This window comes from Corylus avellana, chromosome ca4, assembly GCF_901000735.1.
Source record: "Corylus avellana chromosome ca4, CavTom2PMs-1.0".
In the NCBI taxonomy this organism is placed as follows: domain Eukaryota; kingdom Viridiplantae; phylum Streptophyta; class Magnoliopsida; order Fagales; family Betulaceae; genus Corylus; species Corylus avellana.
Genome location: NC_081544.1, coordinates 17,423,375 through 17,444,022, shown reverse-complemented (window position 1 = coordinate 17,444,022; position 20,648 = coordinate 17,423,375). Strand labels below are relative to the sequence as shown.

Below are 20,648 nucleotides of genomic sequence, written 5' to 3'. Positions count from 1 at the left end.
TTTTGACACATTTTAATAGTTTGATGGGCTATTTATTATCCTAATAACAAACGGAATTATTTCTTAAATTTAGAAAATATCAATTGAAACCAGTCCGTGAAACTGGGGCGGGTGCTTTAAGAAAACATGTAGCGAATGATTGGCCGTCCAAAACCTTGGTGAACAAGTTTGGACCCCACTTTCCCCTCTTTCTGTCGTTTGAGGGTCCCAAGTGGTCGGTCCCACACGAGTCTTTTCATGCTTTTGCGAAAACACTTATTCCCGATCATATATATATATATATATGTTTTAAGGAAGATTTAATAAACAAATGCATCACATTACTCTTCATGCGGACTAGTACAACCCAGAGTGGCAGAGTATTCTATTTCTTCCCCCCAGAATGAGGACCACTCTAGGCCAACGTGGTCACATTTCATTGGGCCTCAGTGGTGTGAAGCGTGATCACTGTTGTACCGGATTTCTGCTCCTTAATTATACACTGTACGGAGACTTTGGAAAAGCTAATAAAAGAAAAAGAAAGACTCACAAATCATAGAGCGCTTTGGATTCGTCGTTCGCATTTAATGAGCTGGAATCCAAAACGCTCGAGAACAGAGTAACTCACTCTGTTTTCAGAAATATAGGGAAAAGTCCAATAACTATAGTGACTTGTTCGCCTCACCAACCAATGAAATTTCGAAACGTGACAGCACCACGTACGTCTGAGCGTGTTTTATAACGAAAAGCAACAACCCATTGGGCGAGGCCGGCGACGGAGGTCATGGCAACGTCAGCTTCACACGTCAGCAGTAATTGTCTTAGTCCGTGAAGCAGGGAATAATTAATTGCCTTTCTTATTCGCCTTGGACGACTCCTCTACTATTTACACCATGGACACCAGTCTGATGAGGAATTGACTGACAAATTGACGCTCTCTCACTCTCAGGACTCAGGTGTCGCTCTCTTTCTTTCTGGGTCTTTCACATTCTTCATGAGCTTTTTCTGGTGAGACTCTTCATCTGCGTTTCTTTTGGGTTCTTTTGATCAGGGATTTAATTGGTTACTTTTCTTTGACTGTTGTCCTAGTTGATCATTGAGACTTTCAAGCTTCATTTTGATGGTGACCCATTAATCTTCGACAAGTTCCATTTTGTGTGTTTTGTTCATCTGGTGAGACACTTCATCTGGGTTTCTTTTGGGCTCTTGATCAGTGAATTGAATTAATTACTCTATTTAACTTTGTCCTACTTGTTCATTGAGACTTTCAAGCTTCATTTTGATGGTGACCCATTAATCTTCAACAAATTCCATTTTCTGTGTGCGTCTGTGTGTTTTGTTAGCAAGTGAAGGTGATCAAAGTTATAGTATGTACTTTTAACAATATGATCGCAGGCCACCACAACAATGCCTAAGAGCATTCACATCCGGCTCAGCAAAGAGATTCTTCTTTCTTTCTTTTTTAATTTTTTTTTTAATTTTTTAATTTTTTAATTTATTTTTTAAATGTTTTTTCACCGGCTAAGCCAGCTTCAACCTTATATCTGGCTTCACACTTAGTCCTAAACCTCTTTCTTTATCTACCTTTGTGACAATCTGTTGAGACTAGGCCACAGAATTGAATTGATTGATATGGCTGAATGCCGCAGAAAGTGGCTAATGATTTGGTTTTGTTTATTTTGGAGCTCAGATCCATATCCAAACCCTTAATGTTAATTTAACATTCTCGTTCGAGATATCAACACTCTTATGCACTAATTAATTAGTGTATTTTGGAAGTTCGTAGACATGTTTAAATTCTGCCATGGTAGGATCCATACTATAGAATGTAGTAGAAACATTTGGTTTCTGGATAAGAACTGTCTTTTAGAGACCTTTTTTTTTTTTTTTTTTTAATATATTTTATTTTAATGTGTGAACCTCCATTTAAGTCCCACAAGGCAAATTCACTTTTGAAATGATTGAGGTTTAAACATCTTCAAAATTTTCAACCTTTATACAAATTATTTAGATATGGGCTTCAACCTATCTCCATAAACTTTTAGACGATATACTTATCACAAGGGTGGCTTTTGCACCACCATAAATTGGCTGTGTTGTTTAGCTATAGGACTTACAGACTAACATTTTAGAAGTGGGTGTTCAGTCCCCAGATATTAATGTTATATATAATATTGTACATCTCTTACCTTAAGTAAAATATTTATTTTGTTGGCAGTTTCTGTTAAAAATTTGCGTAGATTTGTTGACTCTCTTCATAAAAATTGTGACTTGTAGCTTTTCCTATTTTACAATATATTATACACATGCTAGCTAGATTAAAATCTTATGTATTTTCAATGACTGGCTTGTTATGGCAGAAAAGAGTCCAGGTATATTCACTTGGATTGGATGGGTAAGACAATTCAATTGTCTGGATTCCCTTCGAGTGTGACTGCCGCAGAAGTTAAGGTATTTGTGGAGGAACGTACAGGTGCAGGAAGTGTTTATGCTATTAAGGTTAGGAACACAAATGGGGGTCCAAGAGCATATGCTATCATTCAATTCACCACCACCAGAGAGGCTGAGTATATTATCTCCTTGGCTAATCAACGTTTATGGTATGGGCGCTCTTATTTGAAGGCACGGCTAATGGATCATGATATTGTACCAAGGCCAAGAACCTTTCTGCATCAAATAGAAAACATTACCTTGCATTTTGGCTGTCAGACCTCGAAGGAGAAATTTTTAATGCTGTGGAAAGCAGTGAATGTTTCTGTGGATTTTGGGACTGGAATGCGAAAATTACATTTCTCTCTGTCCCATGAGTATGTGGACTACAGGCTTGAGCTTTCCTATGAGAATGTCTGGCAAATTGAGTTGCATAGTCCACGTGGTCATGCTGCAAAGTATCTTCTGATTCAGGTTGCTCATTCTACTTCTGATTAATCCCAAAAGTTCGTGGTTATCTTCTCTTTACAGCATCAGTAGCTAGATAACAATAGTATTATTAAAGCATTGTATTGTCCATTTCATAGATTCAAAAAATTTCATGTTTTATACATTGAATTACCCCTCTTGTATGTGATATTTTTGGTGTTTTACTAATTTAAGTAGATTGAGAAGCATCACAGCAACCTAACAAAGGTACACGAACTGGAGTTAGTTATTGGCGGGCCCATCTGTGCCTCCAATACAAATTCTGAGGGGGCTCACCTATTTTGGTAATGGGCTGTAGGTGTAGTCCCTACTCTTTGGCGAGAGAGATATCCCTTTTTTTTTTCCTCTTCATTGTTCAAAGAAAATGGTCAAATCTATACATTTCAAGTGCATGAGAAAATACTTGTTTTTGATGAATTTCATAATAAGGATATGTGGATAATGAGCACTTCTTGTAGAGACAGCAAATGAGTATTTATCACTAGTAAATTGGAGTTATCAATGCTTGTCTTAGCTGAAGTTACTAGGAGGGGACCTTGTTGGCAAGGTATAAGCCTAAATTGTTCTTTCTATCTTCTTCATTTTCATTATTGTTCTTAGTTTAAGCCTATCTTGTTTTATCATCTAATCCTTGTGCATAAAATCAGAAATTCTAACTTCATTGTGCAATCTTCTCTGCTAAGAAGTTGTAGTTATTCCTGATAAACCATATCAGTTCACCATTTGTGATGCATATATAAATTGAATGATTTATGCAAAATAGTGTTTTAAATCTGTTATTTATCTTGTGCAACATTTTAATAAATCTAGTACTGTAAAGCAACTGCTTAATTTTAGCATAGTTTTTAGCTATATATTGATGCTTCCTCCTGTTGTAGCAAGGTGGAGGGTGAGGTCGTGGGTTCATGTCCCACCAAAGTGAGTGTAACTTACCGATAATTAAAAAAAAAAAAAGGATTCTTACCATGTATGTTCTTTTTTGAATTGTTAGTTACAAGGAGCTCCTCGGATCTATGAGAAAGATTCACGCACTTCAGGACATGTATCTGAAGATCTGTTTCTCAATTTTTTCAAGGATATCTCTGATGACCAATGGGTCCGGGCAATTGATTTTACTCCATCATGCTGTATTGGGCAGTCTTCTGCTCTATGTTTGGAGCTTCCTCATGGTCACAAACTTCCAAATTTTCAGGAGAACTTTGCTTATTATAAAGAAAGTGAAGGAAAATATGATTTGGAAAGAGGTTCTACTTTTTCTTGCAGTGAGGATCTAGTTCCTGTTGTTGGTCCTCCTCCCGGTGTTGATTTACCGTATGGAATCTTGTTTAAAATTAACATGTTGGTTCAGAATGGTTATCTTGCTGGGCCAACACTTGATAATAGTTTTTATCGCTTGGTTGATCCCCGTAGGTTTGATGTTGCCCATATAGAGCATGCCCTTGAGAACCTCTATCATTTAAAAGAATGTTGCTATGAGCCATCGAGGTGGCTCCAAGAGCAGTATATTAAGTACCGCACATCAAGGCATCCTCCAAAGCCGCCTGCTATATCCTTAGACTCTGGGTTGATGTATGTACACAGGGTTCAGATAACACCTTGTAAAGTGTACTGCTGCGGTCCAGAAATTAATGTATCAAACCGTGTACTGCGTCACTTTTCTGAGGATATTGATAATTTTCTTCGTGTCTCATTTGTTGATGAGGAGTTCAATAAAATGTTTTCAACAGATTTATCTCTACGTACGTCTTCTGTGAACGAGGATAGGAGAACTGGAATCTACAAAAGAATTCTGTCAATTCTTAGAAACGGCATAGTTATTGCTGGTAAGAAGTTTGAAACTCTTGCATTCTCATCAAGTCAGTTGCGGGATAATTCCATATGGATGTTTGCTTCAAGATATGAACGAACTGCTGCTGATATAAGAAAGTGGATGGGCAATTTTAATTCGATTAAAAATGTGGCAAAATATGCTGCCAGACTGGGTCAATCCTTCGGTTCATCCACAGAAACTCTTAGTGTTGGTAGGGATGAAATGGAAATTATTCCTGATATAGAGGTTGAACGGGGTGGTGTCAAGTATGTCTTCTCTGATGGAATTGGGAAAATATCTGCTGAATTTGCCCGGAAAGTGGCTTCAAAATGTGGCTGTAAAAGAACCAGTCCATCTGCCTTTCAGATCCGATATGGTGGGTATAAGGGTGTTGTAGCTGTTGATCCAACTTCATCACTGAAATTATCATTAAGGAAGAGCATGTCCAAGTATGAATCAGAAAACACAAAACTCGATGTCTTGGCATATAGCAAGTTTCAACCTTGTTATCTAAATCGCCAGTTGATCACACTTTTGTCTACCCTTGGTGTTCAGGATTATGTTTTTGAGAATAAACAAAGACAAGCTGTAGAACAACTGGATGCTATACTAACAGATCCATTAAAGGCACAGGAGGCTCTCGATATGATGTCCCCGGGGGAGAATACCAACATTTTGAAGGAATTGCTCATATGTGGTTATATGCCTGATGCGGAACCATTTCTTTCTATGATGCTGCAGACGTTCCGAGCATCAAAGTTGTTGGAATTGCGGACTAAAACAAGGATCTTTATTCCAGATGGAAGAGCAATGATGGGTTGTCTGGATGAAACCAGAACCTTGGGATATGGTCAGGTATTTGTGCAATTTTCTGGCACTAGATATAAGGAGTTCTACAATGATTCCATCATGTTCAGTGGCACTGGATCAGATCAGCATTTTGTTGTTGAGGGGCAGGTAGTAGTTGCCAAAAACCCCTGCTTGCATCCAGGAGATGTGCGTGTTTTAAGGGCTGTTGATGTGCCGGCTTTGCACCATATGGTGGATTGTGTTGTTTTCCCTCAAAGAGGATCTAGGTAAATTTATCTCTTAGTACTTCTGCGACATATATCAGTGAATTATGTTTTTGCCTACTATACATTAGAGCCCTAGTTGAATTTAAAAGTTAAACTGCAGAATTTTATCTTAGTTTGAATTATAGGACAGAAACTTTAAGCTTCTTCTCTCCTGTCTTTTTGAGATAGCTAATCTTTGTTTATGAGCTAGGTTCTAATTGGCTGCAAGAAATTATTGTCTGGGGATGACATTCTGTAACTGAGACTGTGACTGCGGCCCATAAATTTACGTGAAGTCCTTTAAATTTTAGTAGTTGAGTACTTGGAGGCTGGTCATATCTCTTTTATTTTTCTGTCAAGCATGCTTGTCATTTGTTAAAACATGATAAGACATGGTATGGGTTTGGGATGTGAACCATTGGCTGCAAGAATTCATTCTTGATATGACATTCTGTGACTTTTACTGCAGTGGATAAGATGATGAACTGTGCTACATAAAAACTTCTCTTTCCCTTTGAAGTTCTAAAACTGGGGTTTAGATAAATTTGACATTAAAACCAATTTGTGTATTTATATCCATGTAATATGACACCTAGGGATTTGGTTCAGTGGTAGATAATGGTCCTTATCTTGTTTATGCAAAAGATCAGATATGATTTGCTTTGTTTGCGGAAGCAATAATTGATTTATATGTGGTGGAGTGTAGTTTGTTCTTATGTAAGGGGTATAACCGGAAGTGCTGCTTTTACTTGATTGCTGTGTATTATTCACAAAATTTTCCATGTAAACCTGGAATACTGATATCAAATTCTAATTGAAATCTAAGACCTCATCCAAATGAGTGTTCCGGTAGTGATTTGGATGGAGATATCTACTTTGTCTGTTGGGATCCTGAACTGATTCCACCTAAGCAAGCCCAACCAATGGATTACAGCCCAGCACAAACTATCCAGTTGGATCATGATGTTACCATTGAGGTATTACTCTCTTTAATATATTGCCATGTTCAAGTAATTTTGGGAACTTTCTTTTACAAGAAATGTTTATTCTAGGTTCTATTCTGTTCTTTAGGTAAGCCCTTAGGTTCTTATTTTGTTTGCAATGAAGTTGATCTCAACGTTACATTTGATTAATCATGATCTCTATCTCTCTCCTTGTGTGGCTTGATGACATTATAATATTTGTGAAGATTACATTTCAAGTCTTTTCTGACATTATAGTGTCAGTTCTTACTGAACACAATCAAATGGATGATGAAAAATGACTAAGTTGCATATTGAATGGTTTTCAATCAGTTCTTTCTAGTGGACGCATTTGAATGGATTTATAGCAAATGATTAATGTAGGCCTATTGATCTTATTTCTTATGTTTCACCTTTGAAGACATTTATGAATAGATTATGAAGAGAGTGAGTTTCTTACTTCAAAATGCCTTATCATGATTCTTTCATTGCCCCAAAACTTTGAGTCTTTTTAGAACTAATTTTCTGTAAATAGAAACTATATATTGAACTCATCGCCATGATCCAGTAGAGAGGTAGAGCCCTTGTGCGAAGCACATATTCATGTTTGAGATTGAAAAGAAGGAAAAGAAAGTATTGGTCTATTCCAAATGCTAGTGCTAAGTAGAGGATTTGCTTATCATGAGCTGCATGTCCTAGATATAACTAGGAGAAAAAAAGGAAACAACAAAAAGGAAAAAAGAAGAAGAAAAAAGGAAATAAGGATGATATCAAATAACAACTTAGAATGTGTGGCCAAGAAACCACCTTAGGAGGTGTTACATCAAACTAAATGGCCAGGTGATAGGCAATATATATAGGCAACCGAGCATGGAATGGCGGCATATTCTTACACTTTAGTTAACATGTTGGTTGTTGGTTTATTTAAGTGCCTTTCTACTTGCCAGTGGTTTCCTTTCGTGGTGGTCTGAGGATTGAGGCACTTCCAAGCATGGGGCAGGGTCTTGGATTCGGTTTTCTCCATTGGCTCTCCCCTGTTCCCGGAAAGAAATGTCTTTTAGGGTCTCTTGTCTTCCTAGTGCAGAGTTTGTTACTTCGTTTGCTTTTAATGGTCATTTAAAAGGGGAACTACTTAACATTGTATTAGGGCTGTGGTCGGATATAAGCCTAATTTCAATGGTAGTATAAAATGTGTAGAAAATTTGTATGAGAGGGGCAGAATTTAAACACAAAACAGCATAGATTGGCCGATCGCAGCTTAAACTGTTCAGCATTGCACTGATTGGAATTCCATTAAAATCCTTGAAAGCATTGAATCGATGAGTTTCATTCCTGTACATATCATAATGTACCTGTAAATGTAATTCAAATTTAAGCTTCAGTTCAATTTTTCTTTTAATCCTCACGCATTGCAACTTAAAAAGATTCTGTTCCCCCCAAATTCCAATATAACAGATGTTCATTTCTTCTGCTACAGGAAGTGGAGGAGTATTTTGTTAACTACATAGTCAACGATAGCTTAGGAATTATTGCCAATGCCCACACTGTTCATGCAGATAAAGAGCCTGCAAAAGCAATGAGTAGTCCATGTATAGAGCTTGCAAAGCTATTCTCAATTGCTGTTGACTTTCCAAAAACTGGCGTACCAGCTGTAATACCGCGTACTCTTCATGTCAAAGAATATCCTGATTTCATGGAGAAGCCAGACAAACCCACCTATGAGTCATACAATGTGATTGGAAAGCTTTTCCGGGAGGTGAGAGAAATTGCACCAAGTTCTAATTCTTCTATGTCCTTCACTAAGGATAGGGCAAGGCGGTCATATGACCCTGACATGGAAGTTGATGGTTTTGAGGATTTCATCGACGACGCTTTCTATTACAAAAGCAGTTACGATTACAAGTTGGGGAACTTGATGGACTATTATGGCATCAAAACTGAGGCTGAAATACTGAGTGGGAATATTATGAAAATGGCCAAGTCTTTCACTAGGAGGAGAGATGCAGAAGCAATTACTTTGGCTGTCAAGTCCTTGAGAAAGGAAGCTAGAGCCTGGTTCAATGAGAAGGGAAGTGGATTAGATTCTGGAGGCAATGATGTATATGCCAAAGCCTCAGCTTGGTACTATGTTACATATCATCATACTTACTGGGGTTGCTACAATGAGGGTATGGAACGAGATCATTTTCTTAGCTTTCCATGGTGTGTTTATGACAAGCTGGTCCTCATTAAGAAGGATAAAGCAAGTATTAGAAGGGCTCTACGCCTATCTTCTCTGGAGGACCATTTCAGTCATGGATTGCATTTGAGCTGAGAAATTTGCATTTGTTGTCACCTTGGAAACGTTTGATGATCTCTGTATGTGTTTTTTTCTTCTTCTTTCTTACACCCAAGTATGTGTATGTCAGTATGTGAATAGGAAGAACATAATTTAACTGAAGTATGTAAGATTTGCTTCTTTTCTTGGTGCATATTCCATCAGTTCAGTCAGATGTAAATCTATGGTTTCTTGCTTTTCTTGAGGTTCTGTGACGAGCAGAAATGGTTTTGATGCTGTCATTGTGTTTGGGAACAGCTCGATTCTATAGGCTGATGCATGGAAGGAGTGGCTGACCAAAAGTTAAAAGTTATGGGTGATGGCATGATACAACAGGTATTCATCACAGCTTTATTAGGAGAAGATGAACTAGGCATATGAGGTCTATGGGTTTTCCAACACCTACTCTCTTTAAAAGAAGGCAAGTGTGTTTCTTTTTTTTATTTAATTTTAATACAGAGGCAACCGTTTGCTGATGCTACAGCAGGGGGCCAAAACCATGACTCTTCCGTTCGTTTGGGTCTGCAATGGAATAGGCTCCGGCTCCTCCTAAAGCACGCAAGGGGCACTTTAAAACGCGCAATTTTTTAAAACGTAGTTAAATGTTTAGTAAAATCGTAGTTTGGCCTTCAAATCGTAATTTTTTTAAAATACAATTCTAAATGATATATTTTTAGCAATTTGATTTAGTATCTCACTTTTGGTCTGTAAAATCGCAATATCAAATGCGCTTGTATAGATTGCGAGCACAAAAAGATCATTTCCCTTGCTGAAGAGTAAAATGGTGCCAGCATGTTTCTAAATTTCTCTGATATGTCATTTGAACTCAAATTAGAAACAAGCATGCACTCTATCTGAATTGAGCTGGGATTCACGTAGCCTGACTTGTCTTTGAAGCAACAAAAAAAAAAATGAAGTGAATTCAAATTCAATGTGAATTGAATTAAAATTCACCTGAATTTAGCCATTAAAGAAGCAAATCCTGACTTTCTTTTTCTTTTTTTCTTTTTTTATTATTATTTTTTTTTCTAATCAACCGAATGAGAAAAAGGTTACAAGCGAAGAGGATCTTTTCCACTTATGATCCAAGGAAGAGAGAACGGGAGACCTAACAAAAGGGGTGGACTCCTCAACAATAGATCAAAAGCGAAAATCACAGTGCATGAAAAAAAAACAAAAAAAAACAAAAAAACAAAACAAAAAAACTTTAAAGTAAGAAATAATTCAAAAAATGACCCGATTCTCTCAGAAGTGGCCACATAAAGCGGTATTAACACCAAAACAGACGACTCAGGCAGAGGTATAACTCTTGTCATACCCTTCATTTCAGTTTAAGACCTCTATTTATTGACTTAAAAAACATTTGCAGCTTATTTTTTGAGTTTCTTTCGACATTAACATAACTGGAGAAAAGAAATACACAAGCAAACTTGTGAGACAGAGGAGTATTATGTCTGCTTCAATGGATGCATCATACCCGTTTCAAAACAATGAAGATCTGAGTTTTTTCCTTGTGTACGGACTCCAGCAAGCCCGAAAACTCTTCAATTTTATTATGGAATCGATGAAAGAGTTGATCAATAATCTCAGCTCCAAAGTGTTTGGTGATTATACCCTCCATGCCAGCTCTCATGTGCATCGTGCATGCCTGCCCACTAGCTGGCCCATCAATGCTCGACGTAGGGGTTGTTATCTCCATTCTCTCAATGCTGAAACACCCATTTCTTTCCACAAGCTCTGTTATCTCCTTGGCCGAGGCAGCATACACAGGCAAGTTGAAGGAGTCCACCTGAGCTTCACTTATTAATCCCTGCAAAAAAAGATGATGAGCCCCTTTGGTTTCTACAATTGCATCAATGAAAATTTGTTCATGAACAAGCACAATGCAGAACGAGGAGAGACAAGAACATTCAACCATTATTTTTCAAATTTCTAAAATACCCAGAGAAAATGTTAGTCACATCTGCACTATTATCCTAAAATGACTAGTCAATTTTAAACTTTTCTGGAATAACTTATATAGCCTTGTTTCACATAGTAAGTAATTTGGAACTTAGCACTACTCATGAGTGTGTTTATAAACAACTCGCTCTATGTGGACTACTCATCTTCTCAATATGAGACCGGAGTGTTAAAATTTGCTCCCCATAAACCCCTAACATCCTATAAGGGCCACATCATGTAGTACTCCAGTACCACATTAAGTTATTAGGTGACTTTGATGTTAATTACATGACTCAAGAAAATGGCTAGTCACATTTGGTTAGAATATAGATTAAATGACTAACAGAAATTTGAGCCGACATATAAGGGAAAGCATTAGAATATAAATTAAATTATTAAAATTCATTCCTATATAAGTTTTAGCGCTTTTCTTAGGTCGTTCCAATTTCTATTCAATTCAGTAAAACAATAAGATGACTATGAAAAATATTTTGTTTCAATATAATTGTGGATGTTTGTAAGGTTTGAACTAATCTTTTGTGTGCTAACATTTAGTGAAGTTGAATATATGAATTTAGTTGAGCTTATAAACCTCCCAATGCAAAAAAGTAACACCTAATTGGTGACAATATTACCTCCTTCGCCATATCCATCAGGCTGAACCCTAGGAGATCAAACATCAATCCTGCTGGTACCCTAGAATGAGGGATCCCATTTGAGATAGCTGGCATGATAATCACCATGAGCCCACCCATCACAAGCTCTTTAGCTCTAGCATCTAAAAAGACTACCATGTCCTCAGCAAATTGGGTTGTATAAGCATGAGCTACTTCATCTGGGGCACTTGTGTAGTGAACCCTCCCCTTGTTCCATGATGCAGAGTTCTTGTTCAGCAACTCTTCAGGCACCTTGGACAGCCATTGGAGTGCATAAGATGAATGCACAAAGTGCAGGGAGGATTCCGGGAATAACCGGCCATGGAAAGACCCCGGCGCGGCGGCTGCAAAGTATGGCCTTTTGGGTGGGAGAGAGGCAAAGAGGGTGTTGAAATCATTGGAGGCATGGTCATTGAAAAACACTTGGAATTCTGGTGTGTGAGAAGCAGGAGCTTGGGATAATTGGTATTTATGCTGCACAGCATCTATTATATTCTGCACAGCAATCAAAGTATTTGGTCCAACTGAACATCCCAAATCTGCTATACGAAATGTGCACTCTGAAGTAACATCAAGCTTCTCTGCAATTGCATCATCCATCTTTGCCTTGGCAACATTTGTAGCTGCTCTCTGCACATAATAGGTTAATTAACTATGTGAATCTTGTCTTCCCTGTTTTCATTACCATCTTTTTCGCCATACCCATGACTGGTATGGTCTAGGCTATGAAAATTGGCTTGAACATAAAAAATAAAAGAAGAGGAGGATCATGTAATGGAGAAAATAGGAAAATAAAGGCAAGAGTTGACGAAACCTGTAAGTAGGAGTTTTTGGTGTAACTGTAAGTGCCATCTCCGCCGTTCATCGGATGAGATTCAGAGACTGAGCCACTATTTTTTATCATCTTTCAACTCTTTCTTTCCCTGTGATTCTGTTCTTAGCAAGGTATGGTGTATGGTCTCAGGAGTTTTATTAGAAAAGATAAATTGCACGACTTTTTTGAGTCATTCACATGTGGGACAGCACTTGGATAAATTTACACCAACTCCTATTTCTTATTGGTAATTTTACATTAACAAAAGCTAGACGAATGATTTTTTTAGAAAAAGTCTCCTTTTAATTGGCTGAAGAATTGTCCACACTTTGCTCCGATAGAGAAATTGTTGTCTTCTAGCTTTACTTTAGCCGTTCCAGCCGTCTTCCAATAGACTAATTTTCCATTTGTTTTTTTTTCACTAATTAAAAAATATTTCAAAATTAACTATAAAATACAAGATTGAACATAACATAACATGATAGTGCTTATTTTTAATAAAAATTAAAAACTAAAAAAAAAAACACATTCAAGCTATTATTACTTGTGTCATAATTAGCGATTAATAAGACTGACCAAGCAGAGAATTAGGGGTTTGTGTGTTTGATCAAATTTTCAGGCAAAAGTGCCTTCTCTCTATAATTCATCTCTTTTTTCTTCTAGACAAAACCAAGAAGAACTTCAAGAAGAGAGAAGTTATAGATTTAAATCTTCCCTTCTCCCCCTTTTCATAGTATTCTCTGTTGTGCTAGTATTCTCTATTGAGTTACCTGTGTCTTTTCGTTTGTCTTTGCAAGTGCACTTTGCTGGATTCAAGTAACATTATCAATTGTACCAACATTTACATATTAACATGTTTTAAACAAACTTATTGAGTCAAAAGTCGAGTTTATATGAGTATTTATCACAAGCCTATACCAAGTCGAATTGAGTTAATCAAAATTTGGCTCATTTAGCATAGAAGCTTAAATTATTATAAAAAATTGACTCGTTTATTAAACGAAACAAACTCGAGTGAAGTTTACACGAGCCAAAGTTAAACTAGTTATAATGAACGCATTTCATTTACAACCCTAGTAATTGAACCCGTTCAAATCAGCCAAAAACTCTGAATTGGATAATATCACCAAATTATTATTATTATTTTTTTTTTCTTCTCAAAGAGAACTAGACTAGTTGTCCCTTTCTTGGTCATAGACATTCGAACTACTTAATGACCTCCATGTGGGCAAACACATCCAACAGCATGGGAAACTAGTTGCACTTGTGTGCTCGATATGGGCCTAGAAGTCCAATAAGCACCTCTAAGTTAATTAAGATTTATAACAATTAACTGTCCAAATTGCTAGTTATTGTGCGAAAACATGTAAGACTCACATGTTCGAATAAGTAGCCAAACCCCAAACAACCCAAAATTTATTTGGACAAATACGATCCACAACACGTGCTCCACAACACGAGATCCTGAATACCCTTCTGCATGTCATTATTCAGCAGTATTAGCCATATTGCACATATGATCATCATCATTAGCTCTTACAAGGTTCCACTAGGCCTGTAATTAAGACTAAACAGAATTACAAGAACACACAAATAGAAGATCCTCATGGAGCAATTTCTAGTGCCTCAAAATTTCACAGCTGTTGTCCATGTGCCCTGAACGCTAGGATGTTTGGTTACATGTCTTGTCTTTAATTTCACCACCTTTCTTCCCAATGCATTCCTTAGCCTGGTTGCATGTAGAAGTATGTCTTCTGGATCCATATTCTTCACACATATCGTCCGTTGGTTTTTGTTCCCTGTGCATTTGGCAAAATAAATCCTTATTTAAACTTTACAAGACATTTTGCAGTAAACGCAGAGAGAGGGAGTCTTACGGTAAAAGCCTTGCAAATGCGGATGTTGACCACGAATGAGTTCATCAACAACTTCTAGCTGAGGATTTTTCTCTTTAAATGCTGGCAGGTGCAACTCCATAAATGCCCTGGCATATCGATTGCTTCATTGTTAATCGTTAAACAAGAAAATGGAATGGAAACACCATCTACCCATACATACATAGATACACACACACAAATATATATATATATATATATATATATATATATATATATATATACCAATGCTCACAAAATAATATAGGACTTGAGAAGTTTGCCTAAATATATGATACAACATAAGATTCATCAACCCCTGGCAAGACTAAAACAAAGGGGGTCTCTAATTGCAAGAGGGGGGGACTGGTTAAAATATACATCTTCTCAAGCATGTCAGATTTATAATATATACGAAACAATTTGGAAAACCCCAATTCGAGACTACAATAATGCCATATACAAATCAAAAAGTAGACCATCTTCAGCATCTAGTTCCATTTCATTAAAATGAACCCTGTCCAACGTCCAGTTTTATCTTGAGAGAGATCTTAACCAATGACTCATCTCAGATTCTAGGCATTACTATTGTTCTCAATGGTGCTTGTAGCAGCATTATTCAGAGATCTTGACCAAAAAGTAGTCAGCAAAAATAACTAACCTACAAAGAATAGTCAGTAAGAAAGTGATTATACTAGTAAACCGTGCTCCCATCAATAGTTTGCAGAATTTGCATAACCAACCCAGCCCACTAAAACAAACAAACAAAAATAAATAAAAAAGAATCACACAACGCATTCAATTATTGATCTCCACTACCTGAAACAAATGAAAAACCTGTTATGTTTTGTCTAGGAACTGGAAAGAGCTAGATGCTTCAAAAGTAACAGGGGTACTAGCAACTTTGTTGAGATGGGCACAATTAACAGATGGGACACAACTTTTGGCACTAAGACCCAAGCTAGTTTCTTTCTCTTTTGCAAGGAAAGTGGCTGGAATTGGGAAATTGGGTAAATAAGTATTGCCTCCATTATGCCATCATTATCACTATGTCGTCACAAACTGTAATGCAGTGAAGCTTGAGAAAAGGTGAACAGGGGTGATCTAAAAGAATATGCTGTGAATTTACCGCCTAAAAACCAAGTACTACTTATAACTCCAAGAAAATTCAAAGAAAGCGTCAAAGCATATAAGGAGGTTATTTGCAATCCATCCATCTACAATCCCAATATAACTTCATGATGGTCCCACCATAAGGAAGTTATACGGGATACATAGCTATTGCCCCACTCAACATTGTAAGTCTATGGATTTCTACCTGCAAATAGCAGACGCGAAACTAAAGGAACTTCATATTCTAACCAAATATTCTTATCAGACGGTCAACTGAAGCACTCATGATTCTAGAAAAGAGAAAAGAGAAACTGTGAAAAACCTACATGTAGCCCAATGAGTTCTGACATACCATAAATTGGGACTATCCGCAAAGCTGCCATCAGCAACATACAATACTCAGCCCATTACGCTAAGAATGCAAATGTGATCTGCTAGGAAGTATACAGGGAGAGAGTTATAAAGTCTATGCCATTTTCCTTGACCAACTTTCAGACCACCCTAGGTTCCCTTTTTTAGCCTGCATTAAACACACTGATAGTAAGTAGTAGGGCCATAAATGAGGATGCAGATTCAATTATTAGCAATATCCGCATCCGCATTTGCATAATGCGATTACTATCCGCATCCGCATTTGCATAATGCGATTACTATCCGCATCCGCACAATTTATTGCAGTTATTATCTGCTATCCGTATATGAGGTAATTGGACTTTTGGGCATTCTTTGGGTCTCTATTGATTATTTTTTAGCATTATTTTTTAGGTAAAGAAAAAAACCCTAAACATAACCTAAACAGCCAGCCCTTAACAAATCCAAAACGGCATCATTTTGGAATTAAACACCAAACGATGTCATTTTGGTGTATTTATTATTATATATAGCGGTTATTAACTGCAGTTGTATACCCTAAAACCACTATCTGCAGTGGCTTTTGCTAATTGCATCTGCATTCCATATGCGGATAGATGCTGTTAATATCCACCCGCATTTACAGCCGTAGTAAGTAGATTTAATTAACTTCCAAAGACAAAAAAAAAAAAAAAAAAAAAAAAAATAGTCGTTGTTGCTGAATTTCTATTGCATAAATCTATTATTTTTAAAATAGCCTTCCCTACCAAAAACAGAGCAGTTATATGTATCCGACATAATTAAGTTTGATTGGTACACATCCACTGTCACAAAGAAGAATTGTCACACAAATCTCTTTGTTTCTAGTAAAAACTTCCATTACAATCATCCATTTGAGCTTATGGCTTTTAAGCAAGCAAGGAACACAGCATAAACTTCTAGCAAGCACAATAGATCAATCCATTAACAAAATTTTGAACAATCTTATTTTATAACAGAACAAGTTACAGCATCCCCTTGCAAATGATTATGCACTAAAAGCTAAAGCATCCTCAAGCATCATCTTTTGGTTCAATCAGTATATCTTGGGAAATAAATTTTTCAAGAATAAAAAAATATATAGGAAATGATAGGCTAAAAAAGGCATACCTGATGCCCCTACTACTGCCCCCCCAATCACAATAGCTCACAATCAGCTTTTGAAGTTGCCATGCACCTCTCAAAGCCATCTGCCTTCAAAAGCATATGCATTAATATGGAACTTGAACTTTTTAATGATAAAAAAACAAAGGAATTTTACAAAACTAGGGCAGTAGATACATTATCACATTTATGCAAGGTATTCTTCCATCATTTGACTGCACAAAAACCAAGCAGATCCAAGCAGCAAAGACAAAAGTTTTTTTTTTTGATAAGTAAGCAGCAAAGACAAAAGTAACAGAAACATAAACAAAGGCTTCTACGAATACAGGAAAAAGAAAAAACAAATGCAGCAGCTCCAAGCAGCAAAACAATAAAACAGCAGAAAAAGTAACACGTAGAAGAAAAATCAGAAACTATTCCAGCACGAGAAAATGATGGATAAGCATTGAGATACTTCAAAACTGTCTCCGAGAATGGTCGAGACCAAAATTTAAAATGAGATGAAAAACAAAAAAAAAAAACAAAAAAAGAGGAATCGAAGTCCAAAATAAAAATTAGCAGCTATTATCAGAGACAGCAGTAAAGCAAAAGAAAATTATTTGGTTGGCCATAATTGTTAACTCAAGCTTAGCTCTACATGGATGCCAGCCCTGGGTCTAGGGAATGCCCAACAAAGTAAGATCAACTGAGTCAAAACTTCTAATAGTAAGATCCTTGTAAAATATCTACATTTACTCTAATTGCAGAAATTTAGAAACCCCCCAAAATCCATAACCAATTTGTTTAAGAATATTCAGAAACAGAGAAAATCCCATCAAAACCACCCATTTTGCAGTAAAATGCAAAATTCACTCATTTTGAGGAATGTAAGAAAATATAGAATTAGAAATAAGAAAAACAGAACAAGAAGAAGAATGCATACTGTAAAGAAAGAAACTTGTTTCCCTTTATATACTAAATTTCGCAACGTTTATAGCTATCAACAACGCCACAATTTGCAAAAATTATAAGTAGAACTACTTTAACCCATTTGCCCTAAACTGATCCCTGAATCAATAAACAAACGGAAGAAAAGAAAAGAAAAGAAAAAGCCTCGGCTCGTCAGACAAAAACTCTGGCTCAAGCTCCCCAAATACACTGTGGCGAGCTCGAGGCAGAGACGAGGTGAGACAGATACAGAGACGAGGTGAGATCAAGTTACTAAAAATCATACGAGGTGAGACAGCAATGATGCAACCCACCCTGAACGAGATGATGCTTGACGGAGACGATGCAGCTCGGCGATGGCAGTTCGGCAAGGACGGGTCCGGGGGGAATGGGAAGGGTTTTGCGCCGTCTGAGTTTGATAAGGGGTTGGGGACTTGGGTTACTCCATGGTCTCATGTATAATATTACTATACATGTATATACTTCACCCAAAAAAAAAATCACTTTTGACCCCCGAAGTAGGCTGTGTTTCGAAAAGATTTCTCTAAATTTTAAAAACTTTCAATTTAACCCTTAAAACTTTCAATTTGAGTCACTTGACCCCTCCATCAAATTTAAAACGTTAAAAGTGATACAATGATGTTTATACCCTTCACTTTTTTATAAAATTAGAAATTTACCTTTTATTTCAAATTAAAAAAAAAAAAAAAAAAAAAAAATTACCCACGATAGTGACCCACCGTGGGTCAATTGTAACGCCCTGAAAATTAATTACCTGGCAATTAATTCTATAGTTCGTCTCCCAACCTTATCTGATACCGAACAGAAAAATGATAGAAAACAAGTACACAGATTCACACTCAAATGATAGATAGAAGTTCACCACCCAAAAGATAACACCAAAGGGATATAGAATATCACCACCTAAAGGCTTATAATAAGGGATACAAAACTAGAAAACTCACCACTCTAAGGCTCACACCAAAGAGATACAGAGATACAAGGAGAACTCTCCTCTCAAAAGCCAAAGGCTGGTTTTTAATTAACACAATAATCTAGTCTGCCCTACACTTGCACACACAAGTATTATATAAGCTTAGAACAGCCTTCTAAGCATAGGACAAGTCTTTAAAGAAATAAAACAAGTAATAATGGCATAGAACAATCTTTAATTCGTGGGCAGCAGACAAGGGGACAAAACAGCCTCCTTAATGCGTATTCCCGAGAAGGCTGACCACTCCACTTGAAACAGTCATAACTTTTGGCTCCCAACTCCAAATGATCTGAAATGTTTTTAGTTAGAAAGATAAGATTCTGAACTTGAAGTTAGACCTAAGCATGTGTTCGAAATGATGAAGTACTGGATGGCTATGATGTTTTTGAACTCACTAGAACCCTCTAGACTGCATCAGGATTTCTTCAATTTAGGCCTTGACATTCTGTTGGGCTTGTGGACTTATTTGGGCTGAAGTTTGGGAGATTGTTAATGGACTCTTGCTGGACACACCCGTGTCATTCTCCCAGGGTTGATGAGGACTTGCCCTCAAGTCCGTGGTCTCTTCGATTTCTTCATATGGTGCTAAGTCACATACATTGAAAGTGGCAGATATACCATACTCTCCAGGGAGCTCAATCTTGTAAGGATTTTCTCCAATGCGTTGGAGGACTTTGAAAGGACCATCTGCTCGTGGTAGGAGCTTAGATCGCCGTTTTGCTGGAAAACGTTCTTTTCGAAGATGAATCCATACCAAATCTCCTTCCTTGAAAACCATTGGCTTTCTATGCTTATTGGCCTGTGTTCGATACTTCTCATTTTGCTTCTCAATATGACCTCGAATCTGCTCATGCAACTTCTTGATTCCCTTGGCTTGTTCATTAGCACTGCCACTAAATTGAATGGTTGTAGGAATTGGAGCCAAATCAAGAGGGCTAATGGGGTTTAGGCCATAGACAAATTCAAATGGACTACAACCAGTGGTTTGACTAGTAGACCTATTATAGGCAAATTCAGCTTGGGCAAGGAGGAGATCCCATTGACGGATGTTCTTTCCCACAAAACTCCTCAAGGGGTTTCCCAAACTTCGATTAACAACTTCAGTTTGACCATCTGTCTGGGGATGGTATGCAGAGCTGGATTGGAGGATAGTTCCAAGCTTTCGCCAAAGTGTACGCCAAAAATGACCAACAAACTTGGAATTACGGTCGGAAGTGATCGTTTTGGGAATGCCATGGAGCTTGACTATTTCCCTGAAATACAAATCAGCAACATAAGATGCATCAAGAGTTTTGTTGCAAAGGACAAAATGGGCCATCTTTGAGAATCGGTCAACCACCACCATAATGGAATCTTTGTTCCTTTGGGTTCTAGGTAAACCCACAACAAAGTCAAGACTAATATCCTCCCGTGGAGCATTTGGAACAGGCAATGGGATATATAGTCCGGTGTTCTGTTTGCGACTCTTTGCGAGGTGGCAAATTCGACATTGCTTCACGTGCCGCACAACATCTCATACCATCTTGGGCCAAATGAAATTCTCCTGCACAAGAGCTAAAGTCTTGTCTCTACCAAAATGACCAGCATGACCTCCTCCATGGGCTTCTTTGATAATGGCTTCTCTTAATGAACATTGGGGAATGCATAAATGGTTGTTTTTGAAAAGAAAACCATCTTGTAGCAAGAAAGGGTTGTTAGGACCATTAGAACATTCCTTCCAAGCACAGCCAAAATCAGGATCATCTTTGTAAAGTTGTTTGACAACTTCAAAACCCACAACCTGCACTTGC

General features: G+C 37.3%; 3 protein-coding genes across 6 annotated transcripts in view; 1 reads left to right on the top strand and 2 right to left on the bottom strand.

Moving 5' to 3' along the window:
• LOC132179789 (RNA-dependent RNA polymerase 1-like) overlaps positions 1-9,252 on the top strand; it is a 14,528-nt gene extending 5,276 nt beyond the window's left edge. For 2 of the 4 annotated variants that reach the window (XM_059592566.1, XM_059592565.1), the window contains exons 5-6: positions 6,590-6,740; positions 8,203-9,252. In XM_059592566.1, the coding sequence (XP_059448549.1) occupies positions 6,590-6,740; positions 8,203-9,039 (988 nt within the window). In that variant the 3' untranslated portion in view covers positions 9,040-9,252. Of the gene's footprint in view, positions 1-845; positions 988-1,068; positions 1,153-2,339; positions 2,884-3,889; positions 5,785-6,589; positions 6,741-8,202 lie in introns of those variants that run through there. The other 2 variants (XM_059592564.1, XM_059592563.1) reach the window with 2 other exon arrangements.
• A 1,114-nt stretch (positions 9,253-10,366) lies between these two features.
• On the bottom strand, positions 10,367-12,678 carry LOC132178658 (loganic acid O-methyltransferase-like). Its single transcript, XM_059591140.1, has 3 exons — positions 12,457-12,678; positions 11,622-12,272; positions 10,367-10,852 (listed from the first exon to the last, which is right to left on the bottom strand). Exons 1-3 carry the CDS (start codon positions 12,544-12,546, stop codon positions 10,514-10,516), a joined length of 1,080 nt encoding a protein of 359 aa, XP_059447123.1. The 5' UTR covers positions 12,547-12,678; the 3' UTR covers positions 10,367-10,513.
• Positions 12,679-13,842: 1,164 nt separating this feature from the next.
• On the bottom strand, positions 13,843-18,322 carry LOC132178752 (large ribosomal subunit protein mL43). The gene is made up of 4 exons (XM_059591278.1): positions 18,151-18,322; positions 16,944-17,027; positions 14,334-14,440; positions 13,843-14,255 (listed from the first exon to the last, which is right to left on the bottom strand). Exons 1-4 carry the CDS (start codon positions 18,318-18,320, stop codon positions 14,083-14,085), a joined length of 534 nt encoding a protein of 177 aa, XP_059447261.1. The 5' UTR covers positions 18,321-18,322; the 3' UTR covers positions 13,843-14,082.
• Between the last annotated feature and the right edge of the window lie 2,326 nt (positions 18,323-20,648).